At 47.3% G+C, this 23,010-nt stretch overlaps 3 protein-coding genes across 6 annotated transcripts; 2 read left to right on the forward strand and 1 right to left on the reverse strand.

The window, feature by feature from the left end:
- Positions 1-2,535: 2,535 nt before the first annotated feature.
- On the reverse strand, positions 2,536-7,705 carry LOC101756305 (uncharacterized WD repeat-containing protein C2A9.03). 4 transcript variants are annotated; one of them, XM_022824396.1, is made up of 10 exons: positions 7,413-7,705; positions 6,942-7,072; positions 6,353-6,523; positions 5,808-5,894; positions 3,943-4,077; positions 3,760-3,861; positions 3,598-3,689; positions 3,412-3,517; positions 3,235-3,321; positions 2,536-3,141 (listed from the first exon to the last, which is right to left on the reverse strand). In XM_022824396.1, the coding sequence occupies exons 2-10, from the start codon at positions 7,065-7,067 to the stop codon at positions 2,728-2,730; spliced, it is 1,320 nt and encodes a 439-aa protein (XP_022680131.1). In that variant the 5' UTR covers positions 7,068-7,072; positions 7,413-7,705; the 3' UTR covers positions 2,536-2,727. The 4 variants fall into 4 exon arrangements, with proteins under 4 accessions (XP_022680131.1, XP_004958378.1, XP_004958377.2 ...); XM_004958321.4 differs by having other exon boundaries at positions 3,760-3,864; positions 7,413-7,698; XM_004958320.4 differs by having other exon boundaries at positions 3,760-3,864; positions 6,969-7,072; positions 7,413-7,694.
- Positions 7,706-10,663: 2,958 nt separating this feature from the next.
- Positions 10,664-12,429, forward strand: LOC101752945 (SKP1-like protein 1A). The gene is made up of 2 exons (XM_004959782.1): positions 10,664-10,682; positions 11,501-12,429. Exons 1-2 carry the CDS (start codon positions 10,664-10,666, stop codon positions 12,427-12,429), a joined length of 948 nt encoding a protein of 315 aa, XP_004959839.1.
- Positions 12,430-20,434: 8,005 nt separating this feature from the next.
- On the forward strand, positions 20,435-21,178 carry LOC111256418 (SKP1-like protein 11). Its single transcript, XM_022824370.1, has one exon. It carries the CDS (start codon positions 20,435-20,437, stop codon positions 21,176-21,178), a length of 744 nt encoding a protein of 247 aa, XP_022680105.1.
- The last annotated feature ends 1,832 nt before the right edge of the window (positions 21,179-23,010 follow it).

A 23,010-nucleotide genomic window follows, 5' to 3' on the forward strand; every position in this document is an offset into this window, starting at 1 on the left:
GGCTGTGTTATGCATTTAGATATATATTATATCTAAATATATAGCAAAAAAAACTATGTAATAACTAAAAAAGTTAAAATGATCTACAATTTGAAACTGAGTGAGTACTTAGATTTTTTTTGCCAGGATATCATGCACGTGAAAGAAAAATAACGAAATGACACCCCACTTACATGTTCTCATATTCTTCAGATAAGATTAAAAGGCGGTTAGCAGCCATGACATGGAAAAGCTAAGTCGGTGTAGCACCGGAACATGATGCGGCAATAATGTTAGATTTTTGTAGCTGTACGCTAATTTAAGCATGAGAATAAAATCAAGAGCATGAATTCTTGTTGTGCATGGGAGCAGCAAGATTATATTCTTAATATACCGTTGTGAGTTCAAGTCTCTTCAAGACCATCGTATATATTAGTGCATCTAACACCTGCATCACCCCCTATGATTCAACCTAACCAAGAAACTAAAAATATTATCTAGAATAACCAAGGTCTCTCTTACCTAGCTAGATTGTGTTTGGATCAGCTAGGAATTATGAGAACCAGTAAAAAAATCTGTATCCAATCAAACAATTGCTACAACATATATTTTGACCATCAATACCCTTTTTTTTAAACAAATCGGTAGAAGAGCTGCCTGTTATATTGATTAGAGATAAAAGGCTAGGCGCTTCAAGATCGGAAAAAGAAAAATTATACTCTATTAACAAGGAGTGACAAGTGCTTTGCGCCTGCGAAAATCTAATTGGCGGACTCATCTTTGATTCTTGTTGCAACAGTGATTGAGGAGGCCTCTACTCGGTCAAAAATTCGAATTCGAGTATTCCAACATACCAGGATAATAAGCGATCTAAGTCCCTTACGTGACACTCCTGGAGTCATTGCACGAGCTGACCATCAATGTCATGTTGAAAGATCTTTGAAACACGAATCTATTTATCTAACTTTTATACACTAAGCGTGCATATAATCTGCTGCTAACTTCAAGCGGAGGGAGCACGGAACTAGCATCAATTTAGGTCAGGTAAAAGCAATTGCCTAAGCATAGCTAGGCTTGGAGTCTCTGAAGAACACTGGCACGCCGAGCTGAAAAGTTGCACGCTTGCGCGCACGTTTGGTTAACGAATAGTACAAAAAAAAGCCCGCCGAAAATCTAACTACTCTCTCCATTCCAAATTACAAGTCATTCTAATTTTCTTGGAAAGTCAGAGCATCTTAAGTTTGATCAAGTTTATACAATAAAGTATTAATATTCATGCTATCAAATAAGTACTATTAGTTTCTTTATTAAATATATTTAATAGTATATCTATTCGGTGGTGCTATAAATCTTTATCATCCTTCCTATAATTTTGGGGCTCGGAAGGGAGGGAGCAGTAGCTTGGAGCTAATTTCCTTGACTAATGCCTGTTGTTGGCTGACCTGCTCTGCCACTGCAGTCTGCAGAGCACAAAGATAAACTGGTGTTCGCATGCGAGCGAGCGAGAGTCTGAACCCAGAAGGCACGGGCAGGTACAAGCAGCTTGCGCAAGAAAGCGCAGGAACGATGTGACTTGAAACGAACTCGGATCCACCTCTTTCCGCAGCTTTTTGCCAGCATTTGCAATTCGCACATGTTTGATGTGTTGGAAAGTACCTGGGAAACTGAAAGTGAAGTGCCCGCACCACACCACCGAGCGAGAACAGTAGCACAGCCTACCCGCCGGCGCAAACCGAGTGCTAGCATTAGCGGCAGCATCGGCGGCGAGGCTGCTTTTCTCACCTGCATTGGCTCCTTGCATTGCTTGGGGCCGCCAGATCGATCGATCGGGTGGGGGGAAAGGAAAACTACTGCTGCCAGAGCCAGAGTGAAATATTTGCCTGCGATGAATGATCCCGGTAAAGGCGCAGCGCCTTTCGTGGGGAGATCGATCGAGATGCCTTTACCTGCCCCCGCCATTGCCCATTGGTGGTGGTCCGTCCATTGATGGGTGCTTGGTAGCATTGCATTTTTCAGATTCAGATTCGGAATTGACCACCGTGGCTTTCAGAGAACAACCAGCCGCTGCGGCCGCGTCGGAAAGGGGAAAGCAACTAGCTGGACACAGGCACACTGCCGCACTGCCTTGTTGCAGCGTCCCGTGTGGAAGCTGCCATGGCTCCATCTGACTGGAAGATACCAGTTTCAGAGTCTGCGACTTCCCGCGTGCTGCAGACGTCAGTAGTTTGCACGATTCAGGGAAAAGAGAGGCGAGGCGAGCAAAAAAATGCAGGCGCGGTGACTGACACAGGCCTTTCAACGATCGTTCGGCCCAGTTTTTTTAATTCTACCCCGTTCGGCCCGTGGGGTAACAACAACGCGGCCTGGTGGCAACGTTGCAGCCCAACGAGGCCTCGGCGGCTCAAGGCCCAAGGATAGCAGCCGCTGGGCGCTGGGCGCACGGCCACTTTTCCTCACTGTGCGATCGATGATCGTTTCACGTTTGCATTTGGGGCTCGGTTAACAGACATGTGCTCGCTCCTAAAAAAAAATCAAAAAAAAAAAACAGACGTGCTCTGGTGCCGGGAAAACATTAGCATAGCGACTCTCATCATTAAGCATTCGAAATCATGTACTGACATCCTTTCCTTACAAAAGCATTCGAGAAAGGCGCACACAGCATGCACCTATGCCTTTGGCAAACACAACGACCATACCACTATGTATTTTGCATTTTGTACACACTGACATCCCTTGACCCTTGCAGCTTCATAGATACGAGTTCAAGTAGTCGTAGCGATGCCTCCTGCCGAACTCGATCAGGCTGCCGTACGTCCGGTCGGCGACCCCGACGAATAGGGCCTCCGCGTCCGGGCTGAACGACACGCCGGCGATCTCCCCGAAGATGTCGATCTCCTGCTCCTCCGAGTAACCGGCGTGCGAGTCGTAGACGTGGACGAAGTCCGCGGCCTCCGCCATCGCCAGGAACCGGCCGTCCGAGGAGAACTTGAGGCCCCGGACGGCGCCGATCCTCCCCTTGAGCACCGCCAAGGACCGCGAGAGGTTGCGGACGTCCCACAGCCGGCAGGTGGTGTCCTGGTTCCCCGTGGCGAGGACGCGGCCGTCGGGGTGCCAGGCTGAGGAGAACGAGTAGTCCAGGTGCCCCTTGAGGCTCGCGATCTCCTGCAAACAGCGAGAGACATGAATGTCTCATGTTACACTTTGTGGGAGGTTCAAAGTTCAGGCTAGTTGCATCATTGTATGGCAATCTATTACCTTGCCAGATTGAAGATCAGCTATCAGGCAGTCAGAACTATCGCCAAGAACAGCGACAAGCTTACCATCAGGGCTAGCTAATGTGTCCTGTTATTGACACAAAACTACAAATGTCATAGTGGAACAAGATTGAGTTACAAAATACATGAGGAAGGCATGGATATTGGAGTAACTCACATTGACCGACCATGGGAATGCAAAGTGGCTAAGTACACTGAACCTCTCAGTATCGAAAACTCTGACGACACGGTCATTGTTGCCAGCCATCACTCGTGTTGAGCCACTGCATCACCCAAAGAAAAGACAGTTATTTCAGAGTGCTTACAAATTCAAAATCTAGATACTAACCAGTAAGCTACTTACTTAGGAGACTCGTACACATCTACAGTATTGGTGATGTTATCATCATCTTCAGTGACATTTGTACAGAAAGCCACTCCAGGTTGATCAATGTACTGTCCAAATATGAATACATGAGCTAACGTACAAACATTCAAACAATGACAGAAGGTTGTGCACACCTACCTTGCAAACCAGTTCACCACGGAAACCACCTGCTACCATGAGATTGTCTCTTACGGCCATGGAGCAGATCTGCATTCTGAACAATGGCCGGGCTCCACGGACCTTCTGTGAAGTAGGGACTGGGTTGGAAGTTGGATATACAAAGAATAAAAAAGAAATAAGCTCATGTTAAAGGGAGCAAACCTGCTTTGGAAATACATGGTCTATCACATTGAGCACTTCCTCCCCTCTTTGAAGAAGGGAAGACCAGTGCATCACTGAATAATTCTGTGACATGTAGACATCATGCTTGGATGTGGCCCAAACAAGGTCCCTCAGCTGCAAATTTTCAGAACATGGTTAGCACCTTTGGAGTAGAAAAAACATTAGTTGCAAATTTTCATAGTTGGTGTTCTGTACAACATATAGCACACAGATGGATGTATTTTTCTAGCAACGAAATGCGGACAATCAGTTGTTCGCAGTAGTCAATAGGCTAGCTATAGTATACTCTAGTCAAAAGCAAGCTACATATTATCAAACTAGGGGTGTAACAAGATTAGTGAAATTAGTTGCTCCGCAAGCACACCACAAACGAGAATCAAAATGCATAACAAATAAAATGAACATCACAATTAGGTATTTTCCATGGCAAAGAATCAGCCAGAAATCAGATAGCAGCCAATATTCTGCCACTCCACCTGTCTGAAGCGAGTATGTTTTCTTCGATGGAAGCTCAAAATTTGCACAATCCAAAGGGCCAATACACAACCACCCATAAACCTATCTAAACCTCCTGTAAATTATTCTCATTTGGTAGGCTCTGCTCTAGACTCTCAGTTATATGTTTGGCATTTAGCAGCATTTGACAGTGACTAGTTACATCAGAAAGAAACATGTTGCTGTTGTTATAGTACAATCACCAACAATATTAGAAGCAACATCCATTTTTTGTAAGACATTCACATGATACAAAAAAATGCAAAACAAAAGTTTCTGTGATCTGATTGGTTTACCATTTATGAAATGGCACTTTGTACATAATCGTTTATAAGAAATTGAATAGACAACGTCAGGAAAGAGAGGAAAAGGAACTGGTAACAACAATGCGACCATGTTGTTAACAGCATAAACAGATGACACATGCACCAAAATTTCACTCAGCTAGCATCACAACAGAACATTCAGACACATAATTTGTGAAAAGTTGACACCATATGGCACGTCCTGCATAAAATTTTGTTAGTCCCTATCTAAGGTCCAACCTGCCAAAAAAATGCGAGCATGAATTATCCAGCAGAGGCTCGCTTATCATAAACAACCTACCATACCATATTCCACAGATGTCCTGACAACAACGCCGGCCGCTGAGGATGCTCGTCCACCTGCTTATGGGCCCTGGTGAAAGGATAGTGTTGCAGTGCTGTCCTATATCACAGCAGTGTTAATTGTAGATACATACTACACCTTCAGCTAGCATATCTAACTAAGCTTATCACACAACCTGCAGTTAGCGATATGGTATTACTGGTACACTCTACAATGAAGAGAAAGTGTAAGTAGGAAACAGAAACTTCACCTACTGAAACGGAAAGCAGTCAAACCTTCAAAAATATCGTAACATCTACAAAAAAGAAGGGTGTAAATGCAAGTGGCTAACATTTGTAGAATGAACATTTCAGCCGTTCTGATCTATGTTTTTTTCTATGAACTGTTTATCCTTCTTACTCGCATAGACAGACTGATTGTCTGACTAAATCCCCTTTTGTTGTAAATGACTCTGGATATGCAAAAATGCAATGCATTATGAAAAAATAAGCAAGGGTAAAAACAACAACATCTTGCGACAAGCAAGACTTGAAGGGGCAAAAAAAAACACTCTTGTCCCAGTTTGATGCACATCCTTTTCCTCAAAATTGCTAAGCATTATGTTGATTGTCATGATTGACAATCATAAACTCCAAAATTTCTTACTCAATCCAACAGCCTTCAGGATCACTTGGCATTACCATGAATTGTTTTACAAATTCTGGGAAGTGGAAACCAATGCAATTGTAAAAGATATATACCTGAAAATGAACTACCATTGTCCTGGCAAGTCTTGTGTTGAAACAGAAATCATAGAATGTGCTCTTTTTATCCACTTGTTTGCACTCCTACAAAAGAAGCGAGAAATGTTACACAGGTCACTTCTGTGTGGCAAAGAGTGCATATGTCCCTAACAGAAAAACTGAATCAATAGCAAGTTTCTGAGTTTCTGGTCCCTTTTCGTGTTGTGCTTCAAACTGAAAATGTTTGGAGACTGCATGACCTCAACAATTGAATGTTTGAGATAAGATCATAAGGTACCAGAACTAATTACGTCACAGGAGATACCAGAACTATGACTGTATTCCATTGAACACACTACTCTAACAGATTGAACTCAAGTATGAAAAAGCCTACTGATGCAAGTGAAATAGGTTGCATAATGATACTCCATAAAGTATATCATCAGTAGTTCAGCAATGCTCAGCTTAATTTATGATGACGCTTCTTGAAAGCTCAAGAACTATTGGAAGAAATAATTGACTTGTCGTATAGTAAGGCAACTATATAGAACATTTAATCTCACCGAATCCAACAACTCGTGCGACCTGGAGAGGCTCTCATAGTTCCTGTACCCATTCAGCCTCTTACCACGGTAGTCATCTCTCCCGTAATACAGCCTCTCCCACGGTATCCCTTGCATGTCTTTTCCATTTCTATACTCTGCAGCAGAAGTGGTATCATACTTGTTCTTATTCTGCAGCAAGCATAAAAACAGGGTCCCTGTTATGAAGCTCGTGGAGAAGACAAGCAAAATCTGTAACTATATAGGGCAAAAGAAAATTAAAACCAAGGAACAAGCACACCACGTTTTTTTTTTTGGCATGATACAGCATTGCTGTTGGTGCCAACCAATAAAAAAACAAAGTTCATTTTCCACCTGAAGTGGCAATTTGGTGGGTTCTCCAGTGATCATCTTTTCATTAACTAAAACCTTGGCCACCAGCCATTGACCATTTTCCAGTCGGTACTGCCAGCAGGAATCACGTAATTGCGTTTCGCGCATCCTTCCAAAAGTTGTTGCTTATTTATTTATGAGTTATGATGATGTCTGTATGCTAGTAGTAGCTCAGTGCCTCAGTAGTTGACCCAACAAACTAGAGAAACTACAGTACCTCAGCCTGGCAGTCGAAGATCCGTACCTGCCTGGAGGTGTCGCCGGCGGCGACGCCGAACCCGTCGAACTCCAAGTCGTCGTAGTCGTCCAGCAACTCCAAGTCGTCGACCAAGTCCATCTCCATCGTTCCTGCGAGGAAGGAAACGGAATCCCAAAGAAAAACTGCGTGAATTCGCAGTGCGAAGCGAGCTGAGAATTCAAGAGCTGCAAACAGTAGTAAGAACAGCATTCACGAGCTGCCGAACGGAACGAATAATCACAGATGATGCCCCCCAAACACCTGTTGCGGCGGAGGCTCTCGCGCGAGGCATGGAACCATCAGCCTACTGAGCCGAGGCCAGCGGATCATGGCAGTGCAAGTGGGGGAAACGCGCACCCAAACCCGCCGAAAAATCTTCAGTTAAAACTCTCAAGGGAAGAATCCGCGCGTCGACAGGAAGAAGGGAGGGGAGAGGAGCAGCAGCGATACCTGGGACGCGCCGAATGCTTCTGGTTCAGGGAGGGACCGGGATCGCGCGCGAGATCCTCGGACGGAGCGCTTCCGATTTGACGCTCGAGATAAAGATACACTCTCGAATCGAATCGAATAGAATAGAATCCAGTGGCTGCGCCTGCGCAGCGAGGAAGGCGGAGACGGCAGGAGCAGAAGCGGAGGTGCGAGCAGAGAAGAGAGCGAGAGGGAAGGGGTGTGCACGGCGTTTATACGGCGGGGCAGGGGGCCGTTCCCGTCATGTGTGTCCTCGTCTGGCGTCGGCACGGGCAGTCGGGCGCGGCCGGGAAGGGAAGGGACGGGACGGGCGGGGTGCGTGCGCTTCGTGGTCTTGGCCGCTGCTGGGCTGCTCACCACCGGTGCGGGTGGGAGCCGCGCGTAGTTTCGGCCGGCGACGCGCGTGTCGCGTCTCCTGTTTGGGCCTGCGCGCGGCGCGCCTCTCGACGTACGCGAGCCATGTCTGGTGACGCCTACATGAAACGCACGCGACTTGCCGCTGAAAAAATGATCGGCGGCAAGGCCGGGCCGCCGGGCCGCCACACCGTATGCTTGCTTGGGTCATGTTTAGTTGCCCAATTTTGAAGTGCCAAAATCACTGTGCTAGTACTGTAGCACACTGTAGCGTTTCGTTTGTATTTGTGAATTATTGTCCAAACATTGACTAATTAGGCTCAAAAGATTCGTCTCGCAAAGTACAACAAAACTGTGCAATTAGTTTTTAATTTCATCTACATTTAGTACTCCATGCATGTACCGCAAATTTGATGTGATGGAGAATCTTCTTTTTTATAGTGCTAAAGTTAGGATTTGGGGTGAACTAAACTAGGCCGGAACCATCCGGGCTCGGTGACGACGACACGACGTGACGTTCACCACCCCGGCCGGCCAGGCCGCCGTTCGTCGAATTTCATGTGCAAAAAAACTGTAATCCATGGACGAGGAGACGCTTGCTCGTCTCGATTCAGTGATCTGCATAAACCGGTTTGGGACGGGAGGATCGACGACGGCGCGCTGAATTTCCGTTCTCCAGTTGCAGTAAAAGTTGGGTGCAGCCTCGCGATCGGTTGGTGGGTTGTGGGGGTGGGGCCCGTGAGGGAGAACCTTCGATAGGACAGCGTGGACGCTGACTTGGATGACCGTGACTGCGTGATTGGTGCAGCACGAGCAGGCTGCCGTCTCACCAACCGTTGCTCGGGGACCATTTGGCATTTGCAGATTTGCTGGGGGGCATCCGGACGTGACCGGCAAGTACACCAACATCGTCTAGTTCCTGTTGATTCCATTTCAGACTATAAATAGACTGATAAAATTGCACCAAGTTGTTTTTTGGAGCAATAGCGGGACATATGTGTCCTGCCGTTTCATTACAAAATTTTGTAAATATCCACGCTTTGGCCTGCTCTAATTTTGACAGGTCAAATTTTGGAGCCCATCCATCGAGCAGCCTCTTTGTCACGACTCTCGCTGCCATGTCAGGCGTCAGGCCGATCGATCAGCTTCTGCTGCAAGACAAGGAACTGGCCGGTGGGCCCCAATTTGTGTGGCTTCAACACCTCCCACCCCGACCACGTGTAAGGCCGCCGCGCGCCCAGCGTGGCAGCAGCGCAAGCCACGAGCGGACGCGTGGCCCGGGTTCCCGGCTGGGCCGGGCGCTCCCGTCCGGCCCCGCTCGAACGGCGTCCACTACTCACGCCGTGAGCCCGGCGAGGTTAATGCTGCCGTCAAGCCTTTCGTTATTTTATCATGTCCAGTTTTGCAGAAAATGTCAAAGAAAAAAGGGACGTGGCGAGCGCCGGTGCGCCGAGCGGCCGACTTGGCCAGGAGATGTCTTTGGATTTAGCCGATTAAGAAACTGAATCACTACGATTCGGCCTTTATCGGATATTTTTTTATCTTACGCTGCCCGTCGTGTCTGCTTATAATTTGGTGCGTTTGGATGGCAACATCGGAGCCTCCTAACTGCTGATCGAATGGACACAGCAACTGTATATTATATGTATCTTATCAAGAGACGAAATAAAACGTGCGAAAATGACTTCGTTGTCACCTTTCCCTGAGTGTAATCCTCTTATATTTAAATTCGAAATCGAGAAGGTAATCCTCTCCGAATATTATTTTTTTAATGTCCAAGATGTATATAACACACACACACACCGAAGCCCAAGTGGGCTCAAAACTGAGGAGCGTTCTCATTCGGCCCATCAGTCGGAAGGAGAAACGAGATTTTTTTATTTTTTTAATTTTAGTATTTTGCAAAAACATATGTCAAAAATTACAAATCTATCCTTATACCGCCGTTTGAAACGGCTATAACCAAATGAAACGGCGGAATGTGCACGGTTGCACCTTCCCGCCAGTTGAACCGGCGGAATTTATTTCTTTAGGTAGCACACTTTCAAAAAATCATAACTAATTCATATGAACTCGGATGGAGATAACTTTATATAAAAATTGTAACTCTTAATAAGATTTAAAACTTTGTAGTTTAAACATTTTTCATTTGGATCAATCTTGGTGCTAAAATAATTATAAAAGTTTCATATTTAAAATTTTACATCTGAAAATTGTATCGATTATTTGAGGACTAAGATGGCTCCAAATGAAAATAGTTTGAACTATAAAGTTGTAAATCTCGTCGAGTGCTACAATTTTCATATAAAACTTATCTCTATCCAAATTCAGATGAATTAGTTATGATTTTTTGAAAGTATGGTATCCAGTTTCAATCTAAAATTTAAATTTTAGATCTGAAACTTGTGTCGATTATTTGAGCACCAAGATGATACCAAATGAAAAAACTTTAAACTAAAAAGTTACAGATCTCGTTGAGATCTACAATTTTCATGTATGCTACAGCCGTTTCAAATGGAGGTGTAGGTATAGATTTGTAATTTTTTATTATGATATATATTTTTGCAAAATACTAAAATAAAAAATATATAAAAAATTCGAGAAACGAACTCGTTAGGCCCACCAGCAGGACCGTTTAAAAAAAATTCGAGAAACGGGCCCACCAGTAGGACCCAATAAACGGACTCGTACGAAGCCACTCGGAACATTCGCGTCCATCATCTTCAACCCCCCCCCCCTAGCGTGGAACCTATATAGCTTCTAAAAGTATTTTGTTACTTGGCTTCCACTGTCTAAGATTCGTGCAAGGTAAGATGGATGGATCAGATCAAAGTTAGCAAGTTGTACGAACGAGGAGTTAAGATTCGTGCAAGGTAAAGATGGATGGATCAGATCAAAGTTAGTAGGTTGTACGAATGAGGAGTTGCTTGCGACCTAGACATGCGGCAGCTCATGGATGACTGCAAATGATGGGTTGGTTGGCGAGCTTTTTTTTATTGAAACTTCAATTTCATTTTTCTTTCAAACTATAAATGCGCTTTGGGTTCCACTATGGTTAGTTATAATTTATACAACAAAATAAGATCCAATATCAATATATTTTAATTTTTTATCTGTGTTTTTAAAAATCAACATTCGAAATATACTATTTCAACATTTGTGATATGTGTTCAACATTTTTAACATATTGCTTCAACATTTTGCATAAAATGTTGAACCAATTTACTGAAATTGTTGAACTAAGTTTGGATAAGTGTTGAAATTTGGTGTTTTAAATGTTGAGTATATTTGTTTAATACTTGAATAAAGAAGATAGCAAACTATAATTAGTTTGTTCTCAACCCATTATTATCCGCTTTCAAATTACATAACCGGCAAAAAAAATTAATCTTTTGAGCAAGGATGTACAGCGTCACGAAAAAAAGGTCGAAGCCACGCACAAGTAACTGCATCCGTGCATGCAACGGAACTATAGAAGTGTAGAAAATATAAAACAAAAGCATGTCGTGCTACGTGCCTGGGCCGTTAGTGGGCTTTAGATTTCAATCTCTTACCCAACTTCCGGAAGTTATATAGGGATACCCACCAGCTAGAGCGGTTTTGTCGTCGTGGGAGCGAGCGGAATGGCGGCGGAGCAGGGGGAGAAGGCGGCGGAGAAAGGAGCGGCGGCGGCGGAGAAGGGAGAGAAGGGTGCGACGGCCGCGGATGCGGAGAAGGGAGTGGTGGCGGAGGGGAAGGGAGTGACGGCGGTGGAGAAGGGAGACAAGGTGCGACGGCCGCGGCTGAGGAGAAGGGAGCTACGGCGGAGGGGAAGGGAAAGAAGAGAGAAACGGCCGCTGGTGAGAAGGGCGCGACGGCGGAGTGGGGGAGGAAGGGGAATGGAGTGACGGTCTCGGGTGAGGAGAAGGCGGCGACTGTGGAGGAGAAGGGGCCGGACCCGAGGAGGGAGCGGTGCCGGCGGCGAAGCACGAGAAGGGAGAAAGGGGCGGCGGTGGATAAGGAGCAGGGGGATGCGGCTGCGGCGTCGGAGGCGGCCGGGGAAAAGGCAACCTTTTTCTTTAGCGCCACCGCTCCCGCCGGAAAGACCATCACCCTGGTGAGCTCGGAGGGGAAGCCGTTCAAGGTGTCGGAGGAGGCGGTGCGGCTGTCGACGGACCTCGCCGACATGGTCGACAACGGCTGCGCCGGCGGCAACATCCCGCTATCCAACGTCACCTCCAGGGCCCTCGCCACGGTGATCAAGTACTGCGACAAGCACGCCGCCGCCGCCGCCATGGCCGACTCCGACCACGGCGCCGCGGAGGGAAGCAGCAGCAGCGTCAACGCCGCGGCATCCGAGACGACGCTGGCAGAGGGGGACCGCAAGCTCGTCGACAAGCTCACCATGGGCGCCCTCTTAGACCTCCTCCTCGCCGCCAACTTCCTCGACATCAAGGGGCTCCTCGGAGCAGCCAGCGACAAGGTCGCCGACATGATCAAGAGCAAGACACCCGCGCAGGTCCGCACGATCTTCGGCATCGCCAACGACTTCACCCCGGAGGAGGAGGCGGAGATCCGCAAGGAGAGCCCCTGGGCTTACGAGGACGAGGAGCCTTGGTTTGGAAGACATTGCTGCGCCAACATTTCACTGGATGTGCCGATCTAGCGGTTCAGTTCTACTGCCTCCTTTCTGACTAATGTCCTAGTGGTTGCTTCGTACTCGTATTGCCTCGGATCAATGGGTTCAGATGGACTCTGCAGAACCTTTTCATTTCCTCCTGTCGAAGAACAAATCGAATGTGTGGTGGAATTTTTGACTTGCCTGCCATTTCTGATCAGTCACCTGAACTACACCTCTGTTGCATGTGTTCTAATTTTTAGGCTAGCACTCTTGATATGCTTGCATGAGTTGAAATACGACCCTGAAATGCTCGTCACATATGCTCAGCACGACAGCACATGCAATTATGCAAATGGTGGTGGCATGATTAAATTATCCGTATTTACATGCTTGCATCAAGCTGTAGTGAGTTTGGTCCTAATTCATTCGGCTCCCGTGCTCCTCGAACTACATTCAGTTCAGTCAAACAATGGGAAGGTTGCTGTGCGTCTTTTTCAACCTCATCCTCGACGCCACGAAAAAGAAGTTTTCCTAAGACACATGCGGTCTCTTAAACCATCTGACGACACCAAATGGATAATCCTAGGGGATTTCAATTTAATCTACCGTGCAAGAGATAAAAATAATACGAACATCAACCGGAGGCTCATGAACAGTTTCAGAAACACCATTAACTTCTGCGGCTTAAAGGAACTAAACTTGCAAAATAGGAGATTCACATGGAGCAATGAACGAAGGTCACAAACACTAGTCCGCCTGGACAGAGTCTTCTGCAACCAAAACTGGGACCTCCGATTCGATAATTGTCTGTTACACGCGCTATCATCATCCCACTCTGATCACTGTCCCCTGCTGCTAACCAATCACGCCACTATACGCCGACCTGCAACCTTCAAATTCGAAAACTTCTGGGTACGATTGCCACACTTCCAAGAGATAGTCTCCACGGCCTGGAACACACCGACTCATCATACGGAACCTTTCCATAGGCTGGGCCATAAGCTTTATGTCACGTCGCAGGCGTTGCAGCGCTGGAGTAGATCAATGCTTTCAGATACACGTATGAAGATGCACATGGCTCAGGAGGTGATTCTACGTCTAGATGAGGCACAGGATACCCGCGCGCTGTCTTCGGCAGAAACGCAGCTACGGGGCAAACTGAAGCAGAGGCTCATGGGGTGGGCCGTCATAGAGAGAGCCAGGAAAAAACAATGCTCCAGAGTCACTTATCTAAAAGAAGGAGATGCCAACACAAGATTTTTCCATCTTAAAGCAAACGGCAGGAGAAGGAAAAACTTCATTCAGAAATTACGTCAGGACAACGGCTGGGCATTTACCCATAACGACAAACTACAGATCGTACAAGACCATTTCCAAAAGATTATGCAGGAACCGCCACGCAGGACGCTCGACCTAAACTGGCCAGCTCTTGCTCTCCCGACAGTCGATCTGTCGATGCTCGACAACCCTTTCACTGAAGATGAGATCCGGCGGGCCGTCTCGCAAATGCCAAAAAACAAAGCGCCCGGACCAGACGGCTTCACAGGCCTTTTCTTCACCACCTGCTGGGAGACTATCAAAGGTGACCTCATGGCGGTGATATCCTCCTTCTTTAACTCTCGCTGCGCCGATCTCAACCTTCTGAATAAAGCCACAATTATTCTTATACCCAAAAAGGAAGGGGCGGAGTGCATCGCAGACTACAGGCCCATTAGTCTAATACACGCCATCGCGAAGATCATAACAAAGACCTTGGCCCTGCGCCTTGCTCCTCTCATGAACAAACTAGTCTCACCTTGCCAAAGTGCCTTCATAAAAGGACGAAGCATCCACGATAACTTCCTGTACGTCCAAAACCTAGCACGCCGCTTCCACCGACGTAATCAACCGACCTTGCTTATGAAACTTGATATATCCAAGGCTTTCGACTCGGTACGATGGGACTACCTACTCACCATGATGCAACACAGAGGCCTCCCACCAAAATGGAGAGACTGGATCGCAGCCATCCTCACCACGTCAACATCACGAATTTCTCTAAATGGATTCCCGCTGGACCACATACAACACGGGAGAGGACTCCGTCAGGGCGACCCCCTATCGCCGCTCCTTTTCATCCTAGCGATTGACCCCCTACAGTACCTGCTATCGGCCGCCACAGAAAAGAGGCTGCTTCAAAAACTAAATAACCGTGCAACATTTATGAGAACATCCATGTATGCCGATGACGCCGTGATCTTTGTGAAACCTTCCACACGTGACATCACAAACTTGAAGACTCTCCTTCAAAATTTCGGGGAAGCGATGGGGCTCAGAACGAACATCGAAAAAACGAGTGTCACACCGATCAGCTGCTCCCACGCTATCTTTCAGGAACTGCTCAGCGACCTCCCGGTCGCACAGAGGAACTTCCCGATAAAATACCTAGGCCTCCCTCTAACGGTAGAACGCCTACGCCGCATAGATTTCCAGCCTCTGATCGACAAAGTGGCGAGCAAACTCTCAAAATGGAAGGGTAGAAATCTCACACAAGCCGGCCGACTATGCCTCACCAAGTCTGTCCTATCCTCACAACCCGTCTACACGCTGACGGCCCTCAAAACGCCCAAAGAAGTACTAGAGGACATCGACAAAATCAGAAAACGCTTCCTATGGGCGGGAGACAAAGAACTTACTGGAGGCAAATGCAAAATCAACTGGACGAGGACAACTCTACCGAAAAAACATGGCGGCGTCGGAATCCTTGACCTCCATAAATTCGCAAGAGCGCTACGCCTTAGATGGTTATGGCATGCATGGGCTTCCCCAGATAAGACGTGGGTTGGAACCGAAACACCCTGTGACGATAGAGATAGACTGCTTTTCGCTGCATGTACGACGATCAAACTCGGCAATGGGGCCAAAACACGCTTCTGGCAAGATGCGTGGGTCGCAGGGAGGCGACCAAAGGACATCGCTCCCCATCTTTACGCGAAAACCAAAAGGAAAAAGAAAATAGTACGGGAGGCCTTCCACCATACCAGCTGGATCAGAGATTTACAACACAGAACAGGCTTTACAAACACCCTATTCAGCGAATTCGTAACCTTATGGCCTCTAATCCAACAGTACCAGCTAAATTCGGGCCAGGAGGACGAAATCACATGGAATTTCACCCAGAGCAGTCAGTACACCTCAGCTTCAGCATACAAGGCCCAACTACTAGGTAGCGTCAAGACGCCAAACCTGGCAACGGTGTGGCAAGCCTGGGCACCGGCAAAATGCAAAGTCTTTGCCTGGCTGATTCTCCAAAACAGGGTTTGGACTTCGGATAGATTAGCAAAGCGGGGCTGGGACCATACCCCTACTTGCACCCTATGCCACTGCACGATGGAGACGGCGCATCACCTCCTCGCCGAATGCAAATATACAAAACAAATCTGGAAGCTCATAGCCCAATGGCTATCACAAGGAAGCCTACAACCGGATCAATGGAAACACAGTACAAGGGCCATTGATTGGTGGATCGACATCACATCAACACCAGGGACCCCACATAAAGCGTGCAGAAGCCTAACCCTACTGATTATGTGGGAGTTATGGAACGAACGAAACTCCCGCATCTTCCGCCACAAGGGTTCACCGACAACATCACTAATGGCAAAAATCAAATCCTCAGCTAATATGTGGCTAGCAGCGGGAGCGAGAGACCTAGCGGCCCTGCTACCGTAAACACACCTCTCTGATGCCCCAACGCCGCTTTTCCCTTTTCCTTTTCCTTTTCCTTTTCCTTTCTTTTATTTTCTTGACCGCTCCGCCGGTTGTATCTCCTCTATATCAATGAAATAGGCACACTCTCGTGCCCTTTCCGTTCAAAAAATCCTCGACGCCACGCACAAGAACAAGGACAATACAAATCGTAGAAATCTAGGGTGTTTTCGGAGGTTCATTGATGATTTGCAACTCAAGGATGCGTACCTCCATGGCCGTCGCTACACGTGGAGCAACGAAAGAGCGGACCCAACCATGACGAAGTTAGACACAGTTCTGGTCTCTGTTAGAATGGGAGATGAAATTCCCATACGCCTTCCTGCAAGCTCTTTCATCTAACATCTCCGATCATTGCCCACTTCTCTTAGCGACCAATGCGAGTTTCAGTGTCAAGAGACGCTTCCATTTCGAGGCGTGGTGGCTAAAACTACCTGGGTACATGGATGCGGTCACACAAGGTTGGACATGTCCTCCACTCATCTCTGACCCTTTCACCAGAATCGACATCAAACTAAAGAACACAGCGCGGGAGCTAAAAAGTTGGAGCCAACGCAGCGTCGGCCAGATCAAAACCCAATTGCTGGTTGCCAAGACATTGATCTTGTGGCTGGACAGAGCACAGGAAGAGAGACAGCTCACCGTGGAGGAGAGCAAGTTGAGGAAAGAGATTAAGTGTAAAGTGCTTGGACTGTCATCACTTGAAAGAACCATGGCAAGATTGCGATCAAGAATGATTCACCTTCGGGATGGTGATGCTAACACAAAGCTATTTCATATGCAGTCAAGCCATCATACCAAAAAGAAGTTTATTGGCAAGTTGGAATATGAAGGTGCCATGGCGTTCGCGCACGAGGAGAAGGAAGATGTGCTGTTCAGGTATTTCACCGAGATCATGGGCACAGCTGTGCGAAGCGAAACCATCGACCTGACTGTCTTGGGCATTCAACCGGCAATCCTGGACCATTTGGAGATGCCCTTCTCTGAGGATGAAATTTGGAACACCATCAAAACACTGCCCAACGAGAAATCGCCTGGGCCCGATGGTTTCACTTCTGAATTTTACAAGTCCGCGTGGCCGATTATCAGAGCTGACATAGTAGCAGCATTCAACGCTTTTTACAGAGGCAGCTGCTGTCAGTTACACAAGATAAACGGAGCGTTGATCACACTGTTACCCAAACGGCAAGATGTCAGGGCGCCGGGTGACTACAGGCCCATAAGCCTCATTCACAGTTTTGCAAAGCTTGTTGCAAAGCTCCTGGCAAACCGGCTGGCCCCTAAACTAAATCAACTAATCGATGTAAACCAAAGTGCATTTATCAAGAAGCGCTCAATTCATGACAATTTCAAGTTTGTTGAGCAAGCGGCCAGAACACTACACCGCAAGAAGAAACCTTCACTGCTTCTCAAGTTGGATATCTCCAAAGCCTTCGACACAGTATGCTGGCCATTCCTCTTGCAAGTCTCGCAAGCCATGGGTTTTGGACTTAAATGGAGTGATTGGATTTCAGCTTTGATCTCCACGGCAACGGCAAGAGTGCTTCTCAATGGCATGGACGCACTATTCGCAACGCTAGGGGTTTAAGACAGGCAATCCGTTATCCCCGATGCTGTTCATACTGACGATGGAGGTTCTACATCGCCTACTGAAGAAAGCGGTGCAGGAGGGCGTGCTAACAACGCTGCAGACACTGCTATCCACCACCAGTGCTCCATCTATGCCGACGACGTCATGCTGTTTGCAGCACCACATGTTCAGGACATAACAACGATCAAAGAAGTGCTGCAATTCTTCAGGAATGCATCAGGGCTTCACACCAACCTGCAGAAGAGCTTGATAGCACCGATAGCTTGCTCAGAGGAACAAGTTCACAGGATCAAGGACATCCTGCCAGCCCCAGTTTCTGAGTTCCCAATCCAATATTTGGGCCTACCGCTGACAGTCACTCGCCTGAAGAAGTCCCATTTCCAGCCTCTGATCGACAAGGTGTCTGCCAGTATACCAACCTGGAAGGCACCTTTGATGAACAAGGCCGGCAGACTGACCACTGTCAAAGTGATCATGAGCTCCATGTGTGTGCACACTTTCATCTCACTCAAAGTGCCAGATTGGGTGTTCCAAGAAATAGACAAGCGGCGTCGAGGATTCCTTTGGGCAGGTAAAAACAAAGCTCATGGTGGGCAATGCTTGGTTGCATGGCCATCAGTCTGCAGACCGACTGAATTTTGGGGGCTTAGCATTCTTGATCTTCGCATTGCCTCTTTCTCCTTGAGAATGCGATGGTTATGGCTGCAAAAAACTGATTCCAACAGGCCCTGGAGATACATGCAACTTGATTTCGGGCAAGATCACGTTCTGCAACAGTTGTTCCAGGCGTGCATTGAGGTGCATCTGGGAGATGGAAATTTAGAACTATTTTGGACAAACAAATGGTTGGGTCATTCATCGCTATGCATCATTGCACCGGAGCTATGCAACTTGATCAAACCAAGAATCAAACGCAGACAAACAGTGGCCCAAGCTCTACAACACAAGCAATGGATTCAAGACATTGCCGGACGGTTAACAGTAACCGCCCTTTCTGAATATGTTGCTCTCTGGCACGCCCTGCAAGGGATTCAGCTAAGCGCAGGCGTAGAAGACACCATCACTTGGAAATGGGATATCTCCGGCACATATTTGGCGAGATCAGCATACAAGGTGTTCTTCAAGACTGCTATCACATTCGCCGCAGCTGCACCTATCTGGAAAGTGTGGGCACCGCTCAAAGTGAAGTTTTTCATGTGGCTTGCGGTCAAGGATCGGTTGTGGACGACGGACAGGAGACAACAACGCGGATTGCAAGATCAAGCTGCTTGTGCACTGTGCGAGCAAGAACTGGAGACTGCAGATCATCTGTTCTCCAAATGCTCTTACACGCACGAGGTCAGCAGCTTCCTGAACATTCAAAATGACGCTCCACCACAAGGGGTCTCCCTACTTGATTGGTGGCTTCAGAAGAGAAGGGGCATGAACGCTCTCAAAAGAAAAGGCTTGGACTCCGCTTTCATACTAATCTCGTGGAAACTATGGAAGGAACGCAATGATCGGGTGTTCAGTCGATCGCCGGACAAGAGCGTTGGACGTTTGGTCAGTGAGATTTCAGAAGAGGGGCAGCTCTGGTGTGCTTTGGGCACAAAATATCTTGCCTCTCTAGGTTGGCCGACGTCGGTTGGTTTGTTTGGCCAAGCATAGTTGTCTCCTGCAGTTCCTAATCGGCTATTTGGTTGTTTACATTTTCGTGCAATCTCTTATTTGTGTCAATTCGTGTGCGTGTGCCTGGTTAACCCGTGTTGTACGTTGTAACTTTTCTTCTTAATACAAAAATACACAGCTCTCATGCGTATTCTCAAAAAAATTCTGAAACTTATTCGGGAATAGCACTCCACTCCCTTATTATTTATGCTCTGCATCTTTCAGTTCAGTAGTTCTTGGTGCATGATTTAGCAACAAGTCAATAATTGGGGAAATATGTGTTCCATTATGCTTGTTTGCCGTTGTTTTCAGAAAAAGTTTTGTGATGCGTCGTGGGGTATCTACCTATAAGATTTCAATAACAAAATGGCCTGAAATAAGTGACAACTTACTCTGCATCCTCTTTATCTTTGTATGATTGTATTTGATTCACAGTGAACTGTTTCTTTTCTCTCCTTTTCATTTCGGCATCATGTACTCTTAACAGAGGCGAGGAGCAAGTCATCCACATAGAACACTTTCAACTTGATGGCCCACAGCAGCAGTGAGTATATCTTATCAAGAGACAAGGTAAAACGTGCCAGAATGACTGTTTTTAAATTTTCCCCGTTGTTCTTTCTGGAAAAATTAAAAAAAAAGAATGAAATGGCCACGCGTAGTAACAGTAGGCCCACAAAAATCTCGAGGATCCTACAGAAGCCCAATTAGGCCTGAAAATGGTGCTCGTTTCCCCCGTTCGGGCCACACCAGTGTCGTCGGAACGAAGAAACGAACCATTTCGGCCCAGAGCCCAAGACCACACGACCCCCCTTCTTGAGGTCGAAGAAATGGAATGGCTGGTGCCAGTGTGCCACCGTGCCAGCCACGCCTCTCCCCGGTCCCCGCCTCCCCGGGCGCCCTGAACCCGTGGAGCGCGCGCGCATAAAGCAGCGCCACGCCGCCACCCCAGGCCCCAACTCGATCATTCCGGCAGTGCCCACATCACCTACTCACCGCCGTGAGAGCGCCTAAGCGAAGCGAGGGTTTCGTCCTTAGCGTGCGAGAGCTAGCCGACTGCCGAGAGCGATGGAGGTGGGGAAGAGCGAGAAGGGAGCGGAGGAGGAGGAGAAGGGAGAGACGGTAGCGGGGAAGGGAGAGAAGGGATCGGCGGTGGCGGGGAAGGGAGAGACGGTAGCGATGGCGGCGGGGAAGGGTGAGAAGGGATCGGCGGTGGTGGGGAAGGGAGAGAAGGGATCGGTGGCGGCGGGGAAGGGAGAGAAGGGTCCGACGGTGGCGGAGAAGGGGAAGGGAGTGGCGGAGGAGGCGGGGAAGGAGGTGGCCGACGGGGATATGATCACCCTGAAGAGCTGGGATGGGAAGCCGTTCAAGGTTTCGAAGGAGGCCGCGGCGCGGCTGTCGAAGCACCTCGCCGAGAAGATCGCAGGAGGCTGCAGCGACGGCGGCATCGAGCTCGAAAACATCGGCCCCGAGGCCCTCGAGAAGGTGGTCGACTACTGCAACAAGCACGATCCCTACGCCGCGGCCAGCAGCAGCCGCCGCAGCTTCTACACCGCGCCATCCAAGGAGCTGGAGGAGTGGGACCGCAAGCTCGTCGACCGCCTCAGCCAGGACGCCCTCTTCGACCTCGTCGAGGCTGCCGACTCCCTCAAGATGGACGGGCTGCTCGACGTCACCTGCCGCAAGCTCGCCGACATGATGAAGGGCAAGACCACCGCTCAGATCCGCGAGACATTCAACATCGAGAATGACTTCACAAAGGAGCAGGAGGAGGAGATTCGCCGGGAGCACGCCTGGGCCTTCAAAATCTAGAAGCCTTCGGATCCACTTCGCGCTGCGCTCACATCTCACTGGATCTGCCGGTGCCGGCCTTAGCGGTTCCGTTCTACTACCTCGATCCTTCCTTACTTGAGTTAATCGTAGTGGTTGCTTGACTTGCTTCTTAGTACTAGTTCTTAGTTGTCGGATGGGGTCAGGTCAAGTATTCGGTCGTAGCAAATTCAGCTCATCCTTTCGAAGAAAAACAGAATCGAATGTGTGGTGGAAGTTTTGAACTGCTTGCATGAACTGATGAATGAATATCACATCCAGAATTGCCCGTCATTTTCCGATCAATTCCATGCATCTGCTCTATGTCTGTTCAACGTGCTCTGGTAATTTCGACTAATCCTGTTCTAGCTTAGCTAGCACTCGTGACCTGCTTGCATTGCATGAAGTGCTTTCCACTCCCAAAATGAATTACATGTTGTTCAGTTGATTCGTTTTGTGCAATTGGTTGCAGCAATGCAGCATGATTGCTCAATCTATGCAGTTCTGCTTACAGGATGTTGCACTGAATACTTTATCCTGAACCTGGTGCTCCTGTTCAGATCTAAGTTGATTTAAGTTGCAGGCTGTGATTGTTGAGTTGCAGTTAACAATAGGAGTATTGTGGTGATGGTTTTGGCATGTCGATCATACAATCAAGCCTTGCTTCTCTCTTAACTGATTCTGTAGCAACTAAGCTCTTAATCATCAGCAGGGGTGTAATGGATGAGGATCTAGTCTTGTCATTGTTTTTTAGCACAAGTCATGCAAACTTGGTTCCGTTATTAATTGAACTGGGAAAAAGTACTCCAAACCCAGAATATGCTCTGCATTCTTCAGAAGATGAGTTGGCCAACTGGTGTCAATTTGGAATATGTATGTTGCATATTTATTGCCTTAAGCACAAAATGATCATGGTATATTGGTATGAGGGGCAGCTAGGTAAAGAAATTCCATACAAATGCAGCATGACATGAGAACTTCTCTGTTTGTTTTGTTTTCTTGTATACATGTATAGCCATCATGTGGGTTGACACTTGACACTGATTGCGACCTGCCATGTTGTATTCTGTTATATGCATTACCGACCCCTTTCTTTCTTTTTTTTTGTCCTAGAGGAAGTCTACTACTACTACACTTGATCAAGGTGTTCTGACAAGAAGTGATGATCTGCTCGCGTAGGCTGCATATATAATTCTGAAATGTATGTCATGAATGTTCAGTGCAATTCAATTTGTGTAGGCTGGTTGCATGCTTGCTCTATCTCTGCATTGGTCGGCTTGCATGAAGATGAAATGAACATTTCATTCTATGTTAGATACTATCTTCGTTTGGATGCACTCGGTTAAACATAGAAAGGTTGCCATCTGTCTTTCTCTGAAAAATTCTGGTACTGATTGTGTGGCATGTGTCCGGCGGTTATACAGGCACGTAGTCTTAGCTTTTTCCAAAAGATATGCTTGCAAGAAACTCTTAAATCTTACTTCTCACCAGGATGCGAATTTTACCTATCATATGCTAGAGTATACTTCGACTATGCTTGCTGCTTGGTTTCACGTGTGAACTTAAACAGCGGAACATCAGCTCAGTCCCAGAATGTGTTCTGCGTTCTTCAGTACATGAGTTGGCAAAAAATGGTGATGACCTGAAACATGTGTGCTGGTAAAAATTTGTGTTGTTTTGAGCATAATTTTGTCATAGCAAAGCAAGGTAACTTCTTATAGAAGTTCTGCAGTGAATGCCATGGGAAGTTATTCTGTTATGACATTGTGTTATTTTTGGCATTGTTTTGTGACGTTGTCTCCTATTTTTTTCGGCCAACACCCAGCTGTCGGAGG

Source organism: Setaria italica, chromosome II (assembly GCF_000263155.2).
Source record: "Setaria italica strain Yugu1 chromosome II, Setaria_italica_v2.0, whole genome shotgun sequence".
Lineage (NCBI taxonomy): Eukaryota > Viridiplantae > Streptophyta > Magnoliopsida > Poales > Poaceae > Setaria > Setaria italica.

What these genes read in the sequence shown, in the direction of transcription:
- LOC101756305 (XM_004958321.4), bottom strand. Translation starts at nt 7,067, where the DNA reads ATGGAGATGGACTTGGTCGACGACTTGGAGTTGCTGGACGACTACGAC. An exon ending in TCTTCGACTGCCAGGCTGAG is followed by an intron (nt 6,524 to 6,941) that starts GTACTGTAGTTT and finishes TGCTTGCTGCAG; the next exon opens with AATAAGAACAAGTATGATAC. An exon ending in CTGATCTTCAATCTGGCAAG is followed by an intron (nt 3,142 to 3,234) that starts GTAATAGATTGC and finishes CGCTGTTTGCAG; the next exon opens with GAGATCGCGAGCCTCAAGGG.
- LOC111256418 (XM_022824370.1), top strand. Translation starts at nt 20,435, where the DNA reads ATGGAGGTGGGGAAGAGCGAGAAGGGAGCGGAGGAGGAGGAGAAGGGA.